The sequence below is a fragment of the Heptranchias perlo genome, chromosome 20, assembly GCF_035084215.1.
Source record: "Heptranchias perlo isolate sHepPer1 chromosome 20, sHepPer1.hap1, whole genome shotgun sequence".
NCBI lineage: Eukaryota > Metazoa > Chordata > Chondrichthyes > Hexanchiformes > Hexanchidae > Heptranchias > Heptranchias perlo.
This window is the reverse complement of record NC_090344.1, coordinates 28,712,212-28,727,806: the sequence shown is the minus strand read 5'-3', so window position 1 is coordinate 28,727,806 and position 15,595 is coordinate 28,712,212. Positions and strand designations below refer to the sequence as shown.

The window sequence follows — 15,595 nt, the reverse complement described above, 5'->3', positions numbered from 1 at the left end:
CCAAAGGATGTGGATTGTGGCTCAATTCAAATTTCAAGTCTGATATTGATAGATCTTTTTTCGGTTCGGGTACCAAGGGATATGAGTTACAGATCACCTCATGACCTAATTGAATGGTGCAGCAGGTTCGAGGGGCTGAATGGTCTTCTCTTGTCCCGATGTTCCTGTACTGCTCAGCGCGGGGCTGGACGATTGGTAAAAGTAATCAGACTGACTCCAGAAAGAAAAGCGAGTGTTTAGACGGAGATACCCTGAGATTGTGGAACGAACTGAACCCCTGCAGGAAAGCCAACAGCTGTCTCTCTACAATAATAGGATGGGAAGAATTTTGCCACTTGGCCCGGCTTGCTCAGTCGGTACAGCATGAGATTCTTAACTTTAGGATCATGCGTTCGAGCCCCACGTTTGACGATTTGCGTTCTATTATTCACACTGGTTGATTAAAGTTTCAATGTGTAACCTCTTTTCTCCAGTAAAGTGACGAGACACAAGACTGAGCTGTGTGAAAGGGAACCGTGAGCGTTGCCAAATATCCAGTCCCTCCCGATTCTACCTTCTCATTCCCTCCAGATGGGACACGGCAGATTATAGGTATAACCGGCTTCATTTTTTGCTTTTATTAAAAATGTTGAAGGTTAGAAAATGTAATATTTAGAAGATGACAACTCTGGATCCATTCGCCTCACTGATACCTCCTGAGCCCCCCCCCCACCCCCCACTTACCCTTTATGATTCTCCCTGAGTTCCTTATCTTCTCTGATACGCTCTGTCTCTTACCTTCTCCGATCCCCTCAGAGAGTCCATGATCCTCTTTGAACTTTGTCAGCGTTCTTCACCTTCTCTGATACCCACTGAGTGCCCCTTACACAGATACGCCCTTAGCCCCCTTACACTCTCTTATACTCGACAGTCCTCCCCCTCTCTCAGATCTTAACCTACTCTCCGATGCCCTCTGACTGTCCCGTCCCCTCTCTGAGATCCCCTTGCACACTCTGATACCCTCTGACCGTCCCTTCCCCTCTCTGAGATCCCCTTGCACTCTCTGATACCCTCTGACCGTCCCTTCCCCTCTCTGAGATCTCCTTGCACTCTCTGACATCCTCTGACAGTCCCTTCCCCTCTCTGAGATCCCCTTGCACTCTGGTGCCCTCTCGGAGTCCCATCCCCTCTCTGAGATCCCCTTTCACTCTCTGAGACCCTCTAACAGTCCCTTCCCCTCTCTGAGATCCCCTTACACCCTCTGATGCCCTCCTACAGTACTGTCCCCTCTCTGAGATCCCTTTACACTCTTAAATACCCTCTGACAGTCCTTTCCCCTCTCTGAGATCCCCATGCACTCTCTGATAGCCTCTGATAGTCCCTTCCCCTCTCTGAGATCCCCTTGCACTCTCTGATGCCATCTGATCGTCCCTTCCCCTCTCTGAGATCCCCTTGCACTCTCTGATGCCCTCTCACAGTCCCTTCCCCTCTCTGAGATCCCCTTGCAATCTGTGATACCCTCTGATAGTCCCTTCCCATCTCTGAGATCCCCTTGCACTCTCTGATGCCCTCTCACAGTCCAATCCCCTGTCTGAGTTCCCCTTGAACTCTCTGATACGCTCTGACAGTCCCTTCCAATCTCCGAGATCCCCTTACACTCTCTGATGCCCTCTCACAGTCCCTTCCCCTCTCTGAGATCCCTTTGCACTCTCTGATAATCTCTGATAGTCCCTTCCCCTCTATGAGATCCCCTTGCACTCTCTGATGCCCTCTCACAGACCCTTCCCCTCTCTGAGATCCCCTTACACTCTCTGATATCCTCTGATATTCCCTTCCCCTCTCTGAGATCCACTTACACTCTCTGATGCCCTCTCACAGACCCTTCCCCTCTCTGAGATCCCCTTGCACTCTCTGATATCCTCTGACAGTCCCTTACCCTCTCTGAGATCCCCTTGGCCCAATGGATCTCCACTAAGAAGCCATTAGCTCTCTGATACCTCCTCAGAACCCATTACACTCCCTGATACACAAGTGAGATGTAAAATCACAGTTGGATCTACCGGTCTGTCTTAAGGATGAGATCCAGAGTTTGTTCGTTCGCTGCTACTTCCGGCTCTCGCACTCTGAGAACTCGATTGGCGGTCGGTACCGATCTCCCTCCTATAAACTGGGTGTGGATGTATGATTGTGCTGCTGATTTATAAACTGTGTGAGTTTACATATGAGAGCGATGTTTATATATGAACTGTGGGTGTATATATATGAAATCGGTCTCGGCTTTCATCTCACTGAAGTAAAGAGTGTGGCCGCCTTGTATCTGTCAGCGTGCAAGTGATGAGTTTGGAGTCGGTATGGGTCGTTTTCAATTTTGAAATTTCACCAAGCACCAGAAAAAAGAAACTGAGAATTAAACTGTCCGTGTAAGTGATGAATTGAAGTGAATATCGCTCCAAGCAGATCTGGACAATGCGCAGTGCAGCCGCACGGGAGTTCCAAATCCACCCTCTCACCACTTGACAATCACAACTTTACTCTGACGCAGTGTCACCGCGCTGAAATCAAGTCTTTCTCGGCCACATTTTTTCCTAACATCATAGTGACTGGTTTAAGAGTGAAAACTGCCGTCCGCTTCACTGTAAGTGCAAGAGACAACTCTGTCGACATCGTGTAGTGTCACAGACCTGCTCGTCGGACCTGCTCATTTCATCTCATCTCATTTTCTGCAAACCGAAACATTACTGGAATAGAGAATGGTGAATCACAGCTCAAAACATCAACCCTCTCTACTACTGGGTGACCGAGACTTCCAACATACAGGCATTTAGGGACAAGGGGAGTTTGATGTTCAGAAATAAGACAGCACCGATTTTCACTCGTGCAAGCTGCACACCCTTTATTTTGGAAAAGTATACTGATAGTAAGACAGCTGTTACATTGGTCGCAGCAAGCTGAAACGTTAGCTCGGTGAATTAGTGGTTCAGGTACCAAAACGTCATGTCTCTGTGGCGTAATTGGTTAGCGCATTCGGCTGTTAATTGAAAGGTTGGTGATTCGAGCCCACCCAGGGACGAAAGGGTACCTTTTACCTTAACATTCGTTGTTTCGCATTTCCAGGTTTCGAATGTGTGTTGTGTTTGCATGAAAATATACCGGAAACATTGGCAGCTGAGCGCGGTTGATATTCCACCATTTAATCTGCGGTCCGACAACAGGCATCTGAACAATATCCAAAAAACAGAGATTGGCTTGAAGATGATTGGAATACTTCTTCACAGACAAGGGCTCACGATTAAAGTGAAATCTTAGTCACCTTCCGACAGGTTTCAGTTTATTTGTGATAAATCGTTGAAGGATCCTACAGCACTGCCTCAGTTAACAAAAGCAGTTCTAAGCCGCATTTTTGACGCAGCAACAAACCCATCAGTTTTTCGTTGTTCCCCAGCTCCCCGAGTGAGTGAGGCCGTGACTGCAGCAACATCGTCCGGCTCCGCTCCCTCCAATCACCCGCTGCCGGCGGAAAGCAGCGAATGAAGCCTCAGACAGCGCATTACTGTCCATCCATGGGAAACAATTTCCCACTGAAACAGATTGGATTTGTGCTGAGCTTTGAGTCTGTCGCGTGTCCGTGACGAGGTTCAGGTTGATATCATCGATTCGTTTTTTTATATCCCAGAAGCGCACCAGGAGAAAACAGGAACTGAGAATCAAATTGTCCCTGTCGGTGATGAATTCAAGGGAATATCGCTCCAAGCAGATCTGTGAAAGTCGCAGTGCAACCGCACAGAAGTTCCTCATTCTCGCTCTCGCCACTCGGCAATCATTAACTGACCTTTACTCTGGCCCAGTGTCACCTCGCTCAAGCCGTCTCTTTCGCGTATAATTGTTTACGAGTGCAAAGCGTCCTCCGCTTCTCTCAAGCTGCAATCGGCATTTTCTTCTAGATGCCATGTCACGGGCCAAATAAAGGATGTGCACAGTTGCTGCTGAGAACAAATTAAAATGTAGCAGAAGATCATCAAATTTTCACCATTGAAAGTCCAGGGTGGAGGTTTAGAGGATGCGATTGTGGGAAGAGTTTTATTGCAAATTTAACAGACCCTCACGTGAATTGCCGGGATGTCCAGAGCACCGAAAAAGCTCAGTCAGACTGAAGATCTGAAGGGTTCAATCCCGGGTTTCAGGAGCCTTTTCTCTCCCTCTCTGTTATCTTGATACCTCCTCCGTGCCCTTTACATTCTCTGATACGCTCGGAGTGCCCCTTACCCACTGACACGCCCTGACTCTCCCTGACAACCTCTGACAATCAATTTCCCCCTCTGATAAATTCTGAGAGTGCCGTAAACTCTTTGATACCTCGTAGCCTCATACCCCTTTATAACCCCTGAGAAGCCCTTTGATTCCCTTATAGCCTTTGGGATCCCGTTACGCCACCGGATCGACACGAAGAAACACTTGGACTCCCTGATTCATTCTCAGGCGCCATTAACCTCTCTGATACCCAAGTGCGATGTAATTCCACATGTGGATCTACCAGTCTGTGTTAAGGATCAGATCCACAGTTTGTTCGCTCCCATTCCTCCGAAGTGCTTCATTCATCGAGAGGGAAATCTCATCTACTTTTATCTGATTTTCAAAGCAAAATAAAACATTGCATGTGCAGAAAACAGAAATAGCTCAGGTGGGGGAGCGTTAGAATTAAAATCCAGCGATCCTTTGTTCAATCGCCGCTTAAGGCGGCTTTATTTTCCTCTCTCTCTGTTGGCGGAATCCATAATGAGGGGGCTTAATCTTGAAATTGGAGATAGACCAATCAGGCAAGAAATCAGGAATCACTTTAGCAAACCAAATTCGGCCGAAAGCTGGAACTCTCTCATCCCAAAAGATGTGGATTGTGGTTCAATTCAAATTTACAAGACTGATATTGATGAATCTTTTTTCGGTTCGGGTACCAAGGGATATGTGTCCAACGCGGGTATTTTTTTTATTCGTTCAAGGGATGTGGGCGTCGCTGGCGAGTCCAGCATTTATTGCCCATCCCCAATTGCCCTTGACAATGTGGTGGTGAGCCATCGACTTGAACCGCTGCAGTCCGTGTGGTGAAGGTTCTCCAATCGTACTGTTAGGAAGGGAGTTCCAGGATTTTGACCCAGCGACGATGAAGAAACGGCGATATATTTCCAAGTCGGGATGCTGCGTGAATTGGAGGGGAACGTGCAGGTGGTGTTGTTCCCATGTGCCTGCTGCCCTTGTCCTTCTAGGTGGTAGAGGTCGCCGGTTTGGGAAGTGCTGTCGAAGAAGCCTTGGCGAGTTGCTGTAGTGCATCCTGTGGATGGTACACACTGCAGCCACAGTTCGCCGGTGGTTAATGGAGTTTATGTTTAGGGTGGTGGATGGTGTGCCAATCATGCGGGCTGCTTTGTCCTGGATGGTGTCAAGCTTCTTGAATGTTGTTGGAGCTGCACTCATCCAGGCAAGTGGAGAGTATTCCATCACACTCCTGACTTATGCCTTGTAGATGGTGGAAATGCTTTGGGGAGTGAGGAGGTGAGTCACTCGCCGCAGAATATCCAGCCTCTGACCTGCTCTTGTAGCCACAGTATTTATGTGGCTGGTCCAGTTAAGTTTCTGGTCAATGGTGACCCCCAGGATGTTGAAGGTGTGGCATTCGGTGATGGTAATGCCGTTGAATGCCAAGGGAAGGTGGTTCGACTCTCTCTTGTTGGAGATGGTCATTGCCTGGCTCTTGTCTGACCTGAATGTTACTTGCCACTTATCAGTCCAAGCCTGAATGTTGTCCTGGTCATGCTGCATGCGAGCTCGGACTGCTTCATTACCTGAGGGGTTGCAAATGGAACTGAACACTGTGAAATCATCAGCGAATATCCCCATTTCTGACATTATGATGGAGGGAACGTCATTGATGAAGCAGCTGAAGATGGTTCGGCCTAGGACACTGCCTTGAGGAACTCCTGCAGCAATGTCCTGGGGCTGAGATGACTGGCCTCCTACAACCACTACCATCTTCCTTTGTGCTAGCCATGACTCTTGCCACTGGAGAAATTTGCCCCTGATTCCCATTGACTTCAATTTTACGAGGGCTCCTTGGTGCCACACTCGGTCAAATGCTGCCTTGATGTCAAGGGTAGTCACTCTCACCTCTCCTCTGGAATTCAGCTCTTCTGTCCATGTTTGGACCAAGGCTGTAATGAGGTCTGGAGCCGAGTGGTCCTGGCTGAACCCAAACTGAGCATCGGTGAGCAGGTTATTGGTGAGTAAGTGCACTGTCGTCGACACTTTCCATCATTTTGCTGATGATTGAGAGTGGACTGACGGAGCGGTAATTGGCCGGATTGGATTTGTCCTGTTTTCAATGGACTGGATATACCTGGACAATTTACCATATTGTCGGGTAAATGCCAGTGTTGTAGCTGCACTGGAACAGGTTGGCTAGAGGTGCAGCTAGTTCTGGAGCACACACTTCAGCACCACAGCCGGGATGTTGTCTGGGCCCATAGCCTTTGTTGTTTCCAGTGCACTCCAGCCGATTCTTGATTTCACGTGGAGTGAATCGAGTTGGCTGAAAACTGGCTTCTGTGATGTTGGGGATATCAGGAGGAGGCCGAGATGGATCATCCACACGGCACTTCTGGCTGAGAATGGTTGCAAACGCTTCAGCCTTGTCTTCTGCACTCACGTGCTGGGCTCAGCCATCGTTGAGGATGGGGATGTTTGCAGAGCCTCCTCCTCCCGTTAGTTGTTTAATTGTCCACCATCATTCACGTCTGGGCGTGGCAGGACTGCAGAGCTTTGATCTGATCCGTTGGTTGTAGAATCGCTTAGTTCTGTCTTTTGCATGTTGCTTCCGCTATTTCGCATGGATGTAGTCCTGAGTTGTTGCTTCAGCAGTTTGGCACCTCCTTTTCAGGTACGCCTGGTGCTGCTCCTGGTATGCTCTTCTACACTCCTCATTGAACCAGGGTTGATCCACTGACTTGTTGATAATGTTACAGTGAGGGATATGCCGGTCCATGAGATGACAGACTGTGATGCTGCTGATGGCCCACAGCACCTCATGGAGACCCAGTTTTGAGCTGCTAAATCTGTTTTTTTTTTTTTTTTTTTTTTATTAGGCCCCCCTTTTATAAGAAGGGGGGTGTGGGGTGTGCTTAAATACTAAAAACCAAATAAACCAAAACCAAGTGTTCAAATTAAAATTTTATTTTCCTCGTCCAGGATACACTCCAGCCCCTGCGGTGCCCACCGGTCGTGGAAAGCCTCAAGCGTACCGGCAGACACCGCGTGCTCCATCTCCAGGGCCACCCGGGCACGGAGCAACCCGCGAAAGAGAGGCAGACAGTCCGAGCGACCGCCCCCACGGACCGCGAGCATCCTGGACCTGTGGATGGCCACCTTGGACAGGCCCAGGAGCAGGCCCACGAGGACGTCCACCGACCTGCCCGCCCCCCTCCTCACCGGGCGGCCAAAGATCAGGAGCGTGGGACTGAAGTGCAGCCAGAACTTGAGGAGCAGCCCCTCCAAATAATGGAACAGGGGCTGCAGTCTCGCACACCCAGTGTACAAATGAAAAACGGACTCCTCCAGGCCGCAGAAAATGCAAGCGGCCTGGGTGTCCATAAAATGGCGTAAACGCCTGTTGCACGGGACTGCTCCGTGCAACACCCTCCACCCCAGATCCCCAAAGTAACACGGGAGGACCCCCGTATAGAGAGCCTCCCACTGGGGACCCCCGTCTCCGCCGGACGGCAGGATGGCACGCCAGGGCGTGTCCGGGCGAGAGACGAGGGCGAGGAAGTGGATGGTGTGCAGGAGCAGCCCGTACAGGAAATCCCTCCGTGCGGTGTGAAACGGCACGGAGGGAATTTCCGAGAGACGGCTCAAGTTGTGAGGCGCGGCCCTCCGAGGGAGGTTCCGGTGTTTGGCGCCGAGGAGGAATTCCGTCCGAACGGGGGTCAGGTCGGACGGGATGGCTCCGCACGCCTGAGCCGCCTCCACACCCCGAGTGGAGTCAGGGCCGAGCGCCGATTTCAACGCCTGGATGGCGGCGGCCGCGTCCCCGGTACGCCACGAGGACATGCGAGTGGCGAGCGCCCACGGCTCGAGTCAACCCGACCCTCCGCCATCCAGGACGTCCCTGACTCTGGTCACCCGACCGGCCACAGCCCTCCGCTCCGTCAGCCACGAGCGGCCGAAGCCGACATCGCGGAGGAACGGATTCCCGAGCAGCGGCTCCTGCAGGACGGCCGCTACCCCCGACGGGCGAGAGCTCCGGCTGGAGGCGAACATGGTCGAGACCCTGAGCAGATCCTGGTACAAGACAGGCAGCTCCTGCAAAGACGTGCGGCCGCCCAACAGCGAGACGAACAGGAGCTGCGTGTCGTAGTTCAGGCCGTGCAGCTGGCGGAATAAATACGTCGCCAGCGCACGCCATCTAAGAGGACGCTCAACGTACAGGTATCGCTGCAGCGTCCAAAGGCGGAAAGTTGCCACCTGGGTGCGGACGCACACCAGCCCCTGACCGCCCTCCCCAAGCGGGAGACTCAGGACCGCGGCAGCGACCCAGTGCATCCCTTTGACCCAGAAGAAGTCGACAAACTTCCTCTGAATCTTGGCGACAAAATCAGGGGGGGGGGTCAAAGGAACCAACCGGTACCACAACATGGCGGCCACCAGCTGGTTTATGACCAGCACTCGACCCCTGTAGGATAACACTCGGCGCAGTCCTGTCCAGCGCGCCAGGCGAGCGGTGACTTTGGCCTCCAGCTCTACCCAGTTCGCCGGCCAGGCTTCCTCGGCAGGGCCGAGGTAGACTCCCAGGTACCGGAGGTGCGTGGTACTCCAGGCGAAAGCCCTGAGCTCCTCCGGCAGGGAGTCCACCCGCCACTGACCCACCAGGAGTGCGGAACATTTCTCCCAGTTGATCCTTGCGGAGGACGCGGCAGAGTAGACCTCTTGGCACTCGCGCATTCTCCGCAAGTCAAGGGGATCGGTGACCACGAGGAGCACGTCGTCGGCGTAAGCCGAAAGGACGACCTCCACGTCCAGCTCGCGCAGAGCCAGTCCAGGCGCAGGAAAGGCTCTGCGCAGACGGTATATAATTGGCCGGACATGGGGCACCCCTGACGCACTCCTCTCCCGAAGCGAAGGGGCGCCATCAAGGATCCGTTAACCTTAATCAGACACTCCGCGGCGGCGTACAGAAGTCGGATCCGGGCGACGAAAAGCGACCCGAACCCGAAAGCGCGCAGAGTCCCGAATAGGTACTCGTGATCCACCCTGTCGAACGCCTTCTCCTGATCCAAGGAAAGGAAGGCGACCGACAGACCAGCCCTCTGGGAATGGTGGATCAGGTCCCGGACCAGGTGGATGTTATCCTGGATCGTCCGGCCCGGGACCGTGTCGGACTGGTCGGGGTGGATCATGTGGTCCAGCACGGTGCCGAGGCGAGCAGACATCGCCTTGGCAAAGACCTTATAATCCGTGCTGAGGAGGGAGACCGGGCGCCAGTTTTTAAGGTTGCGGAGATCCCCCTTCTTAGGCAGCAGGACCACGACCGCCCTGCGCCACGAAAGGGGCATCTCCCCGGTCGCCAGACATTCCCCCAGGAACCGCACGTAGTCGCCCCCCAGGACGTCCCAGAAGGCCCTGAGGAACTCCACGGTCAGCCCATCCAGCCACGGGGATTTGCCCCTAGAGAGCTGGTGGAGGGCGCCGGTCAGCTCCGCCAAACTGAGCGGAGCGTCCAGACGCTCGGCGTCCTCCGGGCCGACCTTCGGCAGGTCCTCCCACAAAACTCTGCGCGCCTCCTCGCTGGACGGATCCGGAGAGAACAGAGCCTCGTAGTAGGATAGAGCCCGGGCCCTGACTCCCTCCGGGTCCGAGACGAGGGACCCGTCGTCGGCCAGCAGCGTAAGGAGCTGCTTACGAGCCCCCCGCCACTTTTCCAGCGAGTAGAAGAAGGGAGAGACGCGGTCCAGGTCCCGCAGGAGCTGGAGCCGCGACCTCACGTACGCTCCTCGGGACCCGACAAGGTGCAGGTCCCTCAGAGCGTCCTTCTTCTCTTCGTACACCTGCCGCAGGGCCGGATCCTCGGCGGCCTGTCCGAGACGGGACTCCAGGCCAAGCACCTCCTTCTCCAACCGCTTGACCTCGGTCTCCCGCCTCTTAGTCGACCCCCTCGCATACTCTTGACAGAAGAGGCGGACGTGAGCCTTGCCCACGTCCCACCATAGCCTCAAGGAGGAGAAGCCTCCCCGCTTCCCTCTCCAGTCGCTCCAGAACAGACGGAACGAGTCCCGGAACCGCGCGTCCTCCAGCAGCCGGTTGTTAAAGTGCCAGTACGCGGACCCCGACCGGGCGCGGAGCAGAGCGAGCTCCATCCACACCAGGTGGTGGTCCGAGCACGACACCGGCCGGATGGAGGCCGACGGGACGCAGGAGGCGTACGCCCGCGAAACGTACAGGCGGTCGATTCTGGTGCTCCCTCCTCCGGCCCTCACAAAGGTGAACTGGCCGGAGTCGGGATGGAGATTCCGCCAGACGTCCACCAAGTCGAAGGACCCGACCAGGTTCCTCAACTTCCCCGTCGCAGACCGGCGATCCGTGGGACCGGAGCGGTCCCTCGCCTCGAGGGTATGGTTAAGATCCCCCCCGAGGATAATGCACTCGCCGGCGTCGACGGAGTTCAGGTAAGTGGACACTTCTTCAAAGAAGATCACTTGCTCGGCTCCGGACCAGGGGGCGTACACGTTCACCAGGTGAAGCGGCACGTCCCCGTGGCGAAGCGTTACGTGGAGCAAGCGGCCCGGCACCGGCTCCTTGACCCCCAAGATCTCCGGCTGCAAAGTCGGGGCCAACAAGATGGCCACCGCGCTCGAAACGCTGGCGAGATGACTCAAGTAGACCCCCCCTTCCCATTCCAGGATCCACGTGGCCTCGTCTCCCGGAACGGTGTGGATTTCCTGCAGAAAGCACACCGCATACTTCCCGTCCCGAAGGACCTTAAGAATCAACCACATTGCTGTGGGTTGGAGTCACATGTAGGCCAGACCGGGTAAGGACGGCAGGTTTCCTTCTTTGAAGGATATTCGTGAAGCAGATGTGTTTTCACGACAATCCGGTAGTTTCATGACAACCCATTACTGATACCAGTATTTTAATTCCAGATTTTATTTAATTAATTGAAATTAAATTCCTCAGCTGCCGTGGCGGGATTTGAACTTATGACTTGGAGATTATTCAGCCAGGACTGCGAGATTACTATTTCAGTAACATAACCACTCTGCTACCGTACCGTATCTGGACAATAACATATTGATTTCACTCTGTTTATTAATTAGTATTAAAAAACCCGCATTCCCACCGGTCACACGGAGATGGGGCCTATTTTTAATAAACTATTGCAGGTGACGTTGGGTCTAAAAAATAAAGGTGACTAAAAAAGCAAAAAAAAAACAAATAATGCGATTTGGTTCCAGTTTGGTTGTGATGAAGAAATAAAGGTGACGTTGGACCCAGTCTCACCTTTATTTTTTGTCTATAGTTCACATCATAATTTTACTGTGATTAATTTCAGTCGGTGTTGGACATTCACATGGTACAAGTTGTAAATCAAATTCAGCACCAACAATGGAAGAGTTAATGTCACGTGTGTACCAAGTAATTCTGTCTCACCTTTATTCTTCCATTAAAAACAGGCCCATCCGTGTTCGCCGTGCGAATGCGGGTTGATGTTCGGGAGCTCGTGGGCCACGGACTCTGCCTCAGGCTGATTGGGACATTCCGTTACTGCGGGTTAAACAGCGCTGCGATAAAAAGGGGGAGTCGGCTTTCTATTATCATTTACTTAGGAGAGTTCGCTTGTTATAATGGAGGGGTTGGGGATGCTCGGTTTGTTATTTGTTGTAATCTGTTCAGCTCAGCCGCCCTCTCTCCTTTTCCCCGCTGACAAATGTTGGTTATCTCCTAAAAACCGCAAAGACTGCGGATTTCCGGGAATTGAAGCGAGTGAGTGTGTGCAGAGAGGTTGCTGTTTCGATGCGGGGAATCGGGATGCGCCGCCATGTTTCTATTCACTGGACAATCTGCCAGGTGGGTGTATTCTCAGTCCGTCTATATTCTGGGCCAGGACTTTCCAGGGTCACCCGCAATCCAGCTGCACGCGGTTTCCCAGGACAGTTTCATCTCTCTCCTTGTCCGACAACGCCAGTTGGAAATTCAAACGTATCCAGTCCGGAGAGTGGAACCGGTGGTGGGATTGGGAGCTTCCAATCCCGCAGAGTAGATTTGATGGTGGGATTGGGGGGTGGCTGTTAATCAGATACAGAAAGGGCAATAGTTAATCGCCCTTTGACCCAGTATCTGGAGTTCGAATCATTCTACTGTTGCTCGATAACTTGGGAATCACACTGAGGAAGGGCAGAGTGAACGACCTCCGGCCCCTGCTGCCACTGACCATTTGGATTTGATATTTGATTTCTATCGGAGATGCGGGCAATTTAAGACCAAGCAGCGTGGTGATGAGCTGTCGTTGGTCGACTGGTCTCCATTAGACAGATGATGGGGTGGGATAGAAACTGAAACATGGATGGGGTTTGTCCCCCTCCCGGTAACAGTTCCCTTGACCCTCCCCGTGGGGCAACTAACCGCCTTCCATTGCCTCTCTTGCAGTCTGCACCAAGGATGGGCGGGTCCTGATCGCGATTTCCAAGGATTTGACGCTGCCTCCTGTAAACCTAACAACCCTCCATCTGAAGGATGGAGACGGAGCTGAGTGCAGTCCAACCGTGGCCTCTGCAGACACTGTGCTCTTTCAGTTCGCAGTCACTGAATGTGGCGCTACTCAGCGGGTAGGTATTGCGGGCTGGGAGTCTCGTCAATGGCTCAGTTCGGGACTGATGGTCTTCTGTCTCTTGTAGCTGGACGGCGTGAACATCCTGTATGAAACGGATGTGTTGGGTGAGTTTGAGATCTTGGATGGCGCTTTGGGATCGGTGACCCGGGACAGCCCTTTCAGGTGAGAATAGGAGCCCATTCAGCGGGTAGAGACAGTGAGGAGCTGGATTCTCCAGCCGTGTCCGTTGTCTTGCAGGCTCCATGTCCAGTGCAGTTACAAGGGAAGCCAGGAGTCTGATCTGCAGGTGAAGCCCAGAGTTTACACCCTTTCTCCGCCACTGCCAGCTACTGAGGCCGGGATCCTGCTTCTGGAGCTGAGAATAGCGAGAGGTAACGAGTGCTGGCTGATAGTAGTGTCCAAATTCAGTCTCTCTCCAAATAGTGCCCGCCCTTCATCTTTCTCTTTCCAGATGGTGGCTACCGGAGCTGGTACGTGGCCAGTGACTACCCGATCCTGAGTGTGCTCCGGGACCCCGTGTTTGTGGAGATTCGTGTCCTGAACCGGAACGATCCGTCCCTTGTGCTGGTGCTCAATGACTGCTGGGCGACCCCCACCCCAGAGCCGTATTCGGGGCTCCGATGGGACCTCCTGGTGGGCAGGTAAGGGATCGAGTGAGGGGGCTTGTGGCAGTGTGGGGGTTGGGGAGGGGGCGACATGGGTGGGGATTAATACAGAAATCATTACTTCAGTCCGGGTTAGTGATTGGGGAAATATTCCTTCGAAGGTGACATTTTGGTCCATTCTCCGGAATAATTGGGTTGATGTCAACCTATAACCGTGTGGCCATCAATTGGAGGTCTCCTCTCCCCGTGACGCGCCTCTGTCTCTGTTCCAGGTGCCCCTTTGCTGGTGATAACTACAAAACCCGCCTCCTACCAGTAAACGCTGCTTCCCATTTGCGGTTCCCAACTCACCATAATCGTTTTGTAGTCAGCACGTTCGCTTTCTGGGACCGAGTTTCGGGCCGGGCTCTGACCGGAGAGGTGAGTTTCCTTCAGTGCTTCTTTCCCCGTCACTTGGTATCACTTGTTGCCTGGCTCTTAATAAGTGAGCAGGCCTCTGTTGGTCGGTTGACTGTGGAAGCATTAATCTGACTGTAACCTGTGGGATTGACCATACCGCACTGTCTCTTTGCAGGTTTATTTCCACTGCAGTGCTGAGGTTTGCTACCCTTCCACCCGAGAGAACTGCACGGCTCCCTGCAGCTCCAGTAAGTACCTGTGATCTGAATAGAAATTAAACCCTGATTGGGAGGGGTGGGTGTGGGACATCTGGATATGGGGCTCCCTCACCCTGTGCCCAGTGCTCGGCCACTTGCTGAGTGTCCCGGATCTGGGAACTTGTCCCGTTCCATTCGGTGCCGGTTTCCATTAGACTAGCAATCTTGGTCAGCGGGTCTGAGCACATCTTGCACCAGGTCAGTAATTGTGAAGGATGCTCTAATCCTTGAGCTGGGATGAATGAAGTATTTTTGGTTCCTTGCTACTTGCCCGGATGCTGAGCTGTCCTAATTGCCGATCCCTGAGGAGCAGAATCCCCATTGTTGGCACGGGTGTGTTCCACATCCGGTTCGGAAGAGTCCACCCTTGGCCTTGGAGAACATTTAACCAGCATCTAACTATCATCATTCTAACACTGGGAATTCAGGGTGGAACCGAACGGATGTCCCGGGGCCGGACACCTGGCCAATTGTCAAAGTCTCATGAAACTGCGGGTCAAAGTAATGCATCAGTGTCTCTTCACCAGGAGACCAGACTGGCCATTGTGGCGGCAGCAATTGCAAACTCTGCTCCGATGCCGCGTCCTTCTGAGAATCGGTTTGGTGAGAACCAGATGCAATAATAGCCGGAACTCTCAACTCAGTCCGGTACCCAGGGCCTTGATGTTTTTTGCATGAGGCCATCTGATTCAGTATTTGCAGAGAGCTGAAGATTTAATCATTCACCATAAACTGTCTCTTGTTCTCCTTGTCCCCCAGAAAGGCGAAGAAGCGCCGATGACCGGTCTGGGATCTTGGTGACCGCTAATGGACCCATCCTTTTCCTGGAAGGTGAAGCGAGGTTGGCTGCTCGAATCCACCAGGACGAGAAAGGTAAGCAGTAAGCTCCACTTGTGTCTAGTGATGGAGTATCTGGTGCCCATCTAACCCTGGATTCTCCCCACAGATGCTGCTGTTGATTCACCCTCCCGTGTTCCTGGATTGGCGATTGGGGTAGCGCTGCTCTCCGTGGCCCTGTTGGTCGGGACTGTTGCTATGTGGAAAATGGAGCCTGGCCGCAGGGTGGGCTCCGAGTGCAGCTCCATGGAACTGTAGATGTGTCTGTTGGATAATAAAATCCTGTTATAGATGATTGCTGGTCTCGTGTTATCTTCCAAATGCTGGCTGGATTTTACTCTTTGCAGTGAGTTAACTTGGTGCCTGGTTTGAGAATTGTTTGTGCAGCATCCGACGGCTGCAGCCAACAATTACCCCTGCCCCCACCCCCACCATTCGGATTGAGATCCTGGGCAAAGTTGCGGTGGGTTTGTCGTAAAATGGTGTCGGGCAGGAATGACTGGTTCATTTGCCTCTAACTCTGATCCTGTGGGTTGGTCCTGGGCCCATGACTCTGGCATTACCTGTTCACTGAGGGCATCGATTGACCAGTTTGCCAAGCCTGAAGTGTTGGGCTCTCCTCGCATGCCTGCTGGCTGCTGGTCTCT

General features: G+C 52.9%; 1 protein-coding gene, 1 long non-coding RNA gene and 1 other non-coding gene across 3 annotated transcripts; all 3 read left to right on the top strand.

Annotated features, from left to right (window-relative positions):
* Positions 1-2,975: 2,975 nt before the first annotated feature.
* Positions 2,976-3,049, top strand: trnan-guu (transfer RNA asparagine (anticodon GUU)). The gene has a single exon. It is a non-coding gene; the product is annotated as a tRNA-Asn (tRNA).
* Positions 3,050-11,856: 8,807 nt separating this feature from the next.
* Positions 11,857-12,966, top strand: LOC137335669 (uncharacterized). Its single transcript, XR_010966471.1, has 3 exons — positions 11,857-12,087; positions 12,667-12,845; positions 12,915-12,966. It is a non-coding gene; the product is annotated as an uncharacterized lncRNA (long non-coding RNA).
* Positions 12,967-12,968: 2 nt separating this feature from the next.
* On the top strand, positions 12,969-15,235 carry LOC137336002 (zona pellucida sperm-binding protein 4-like; the record flags this gene model as incomplete). The annotated part of the gene is made up of 7 exons (XM_068001505.1): positions 12,969-13,012; positions 13,088-13,221; positions 13,302-13,491; positions 13,728-13,875; positions 14,030-14,102; positions 14,871-14,984; positions 15,058-15,235. Coding segments are annotated over 7 exons (852 nt in total), but the record flags the coding sequence as incomplete, so codon positions are not given.
* Between the last annotated feature and the right edge of the window lie 360 nt (positions 15,236-15,595).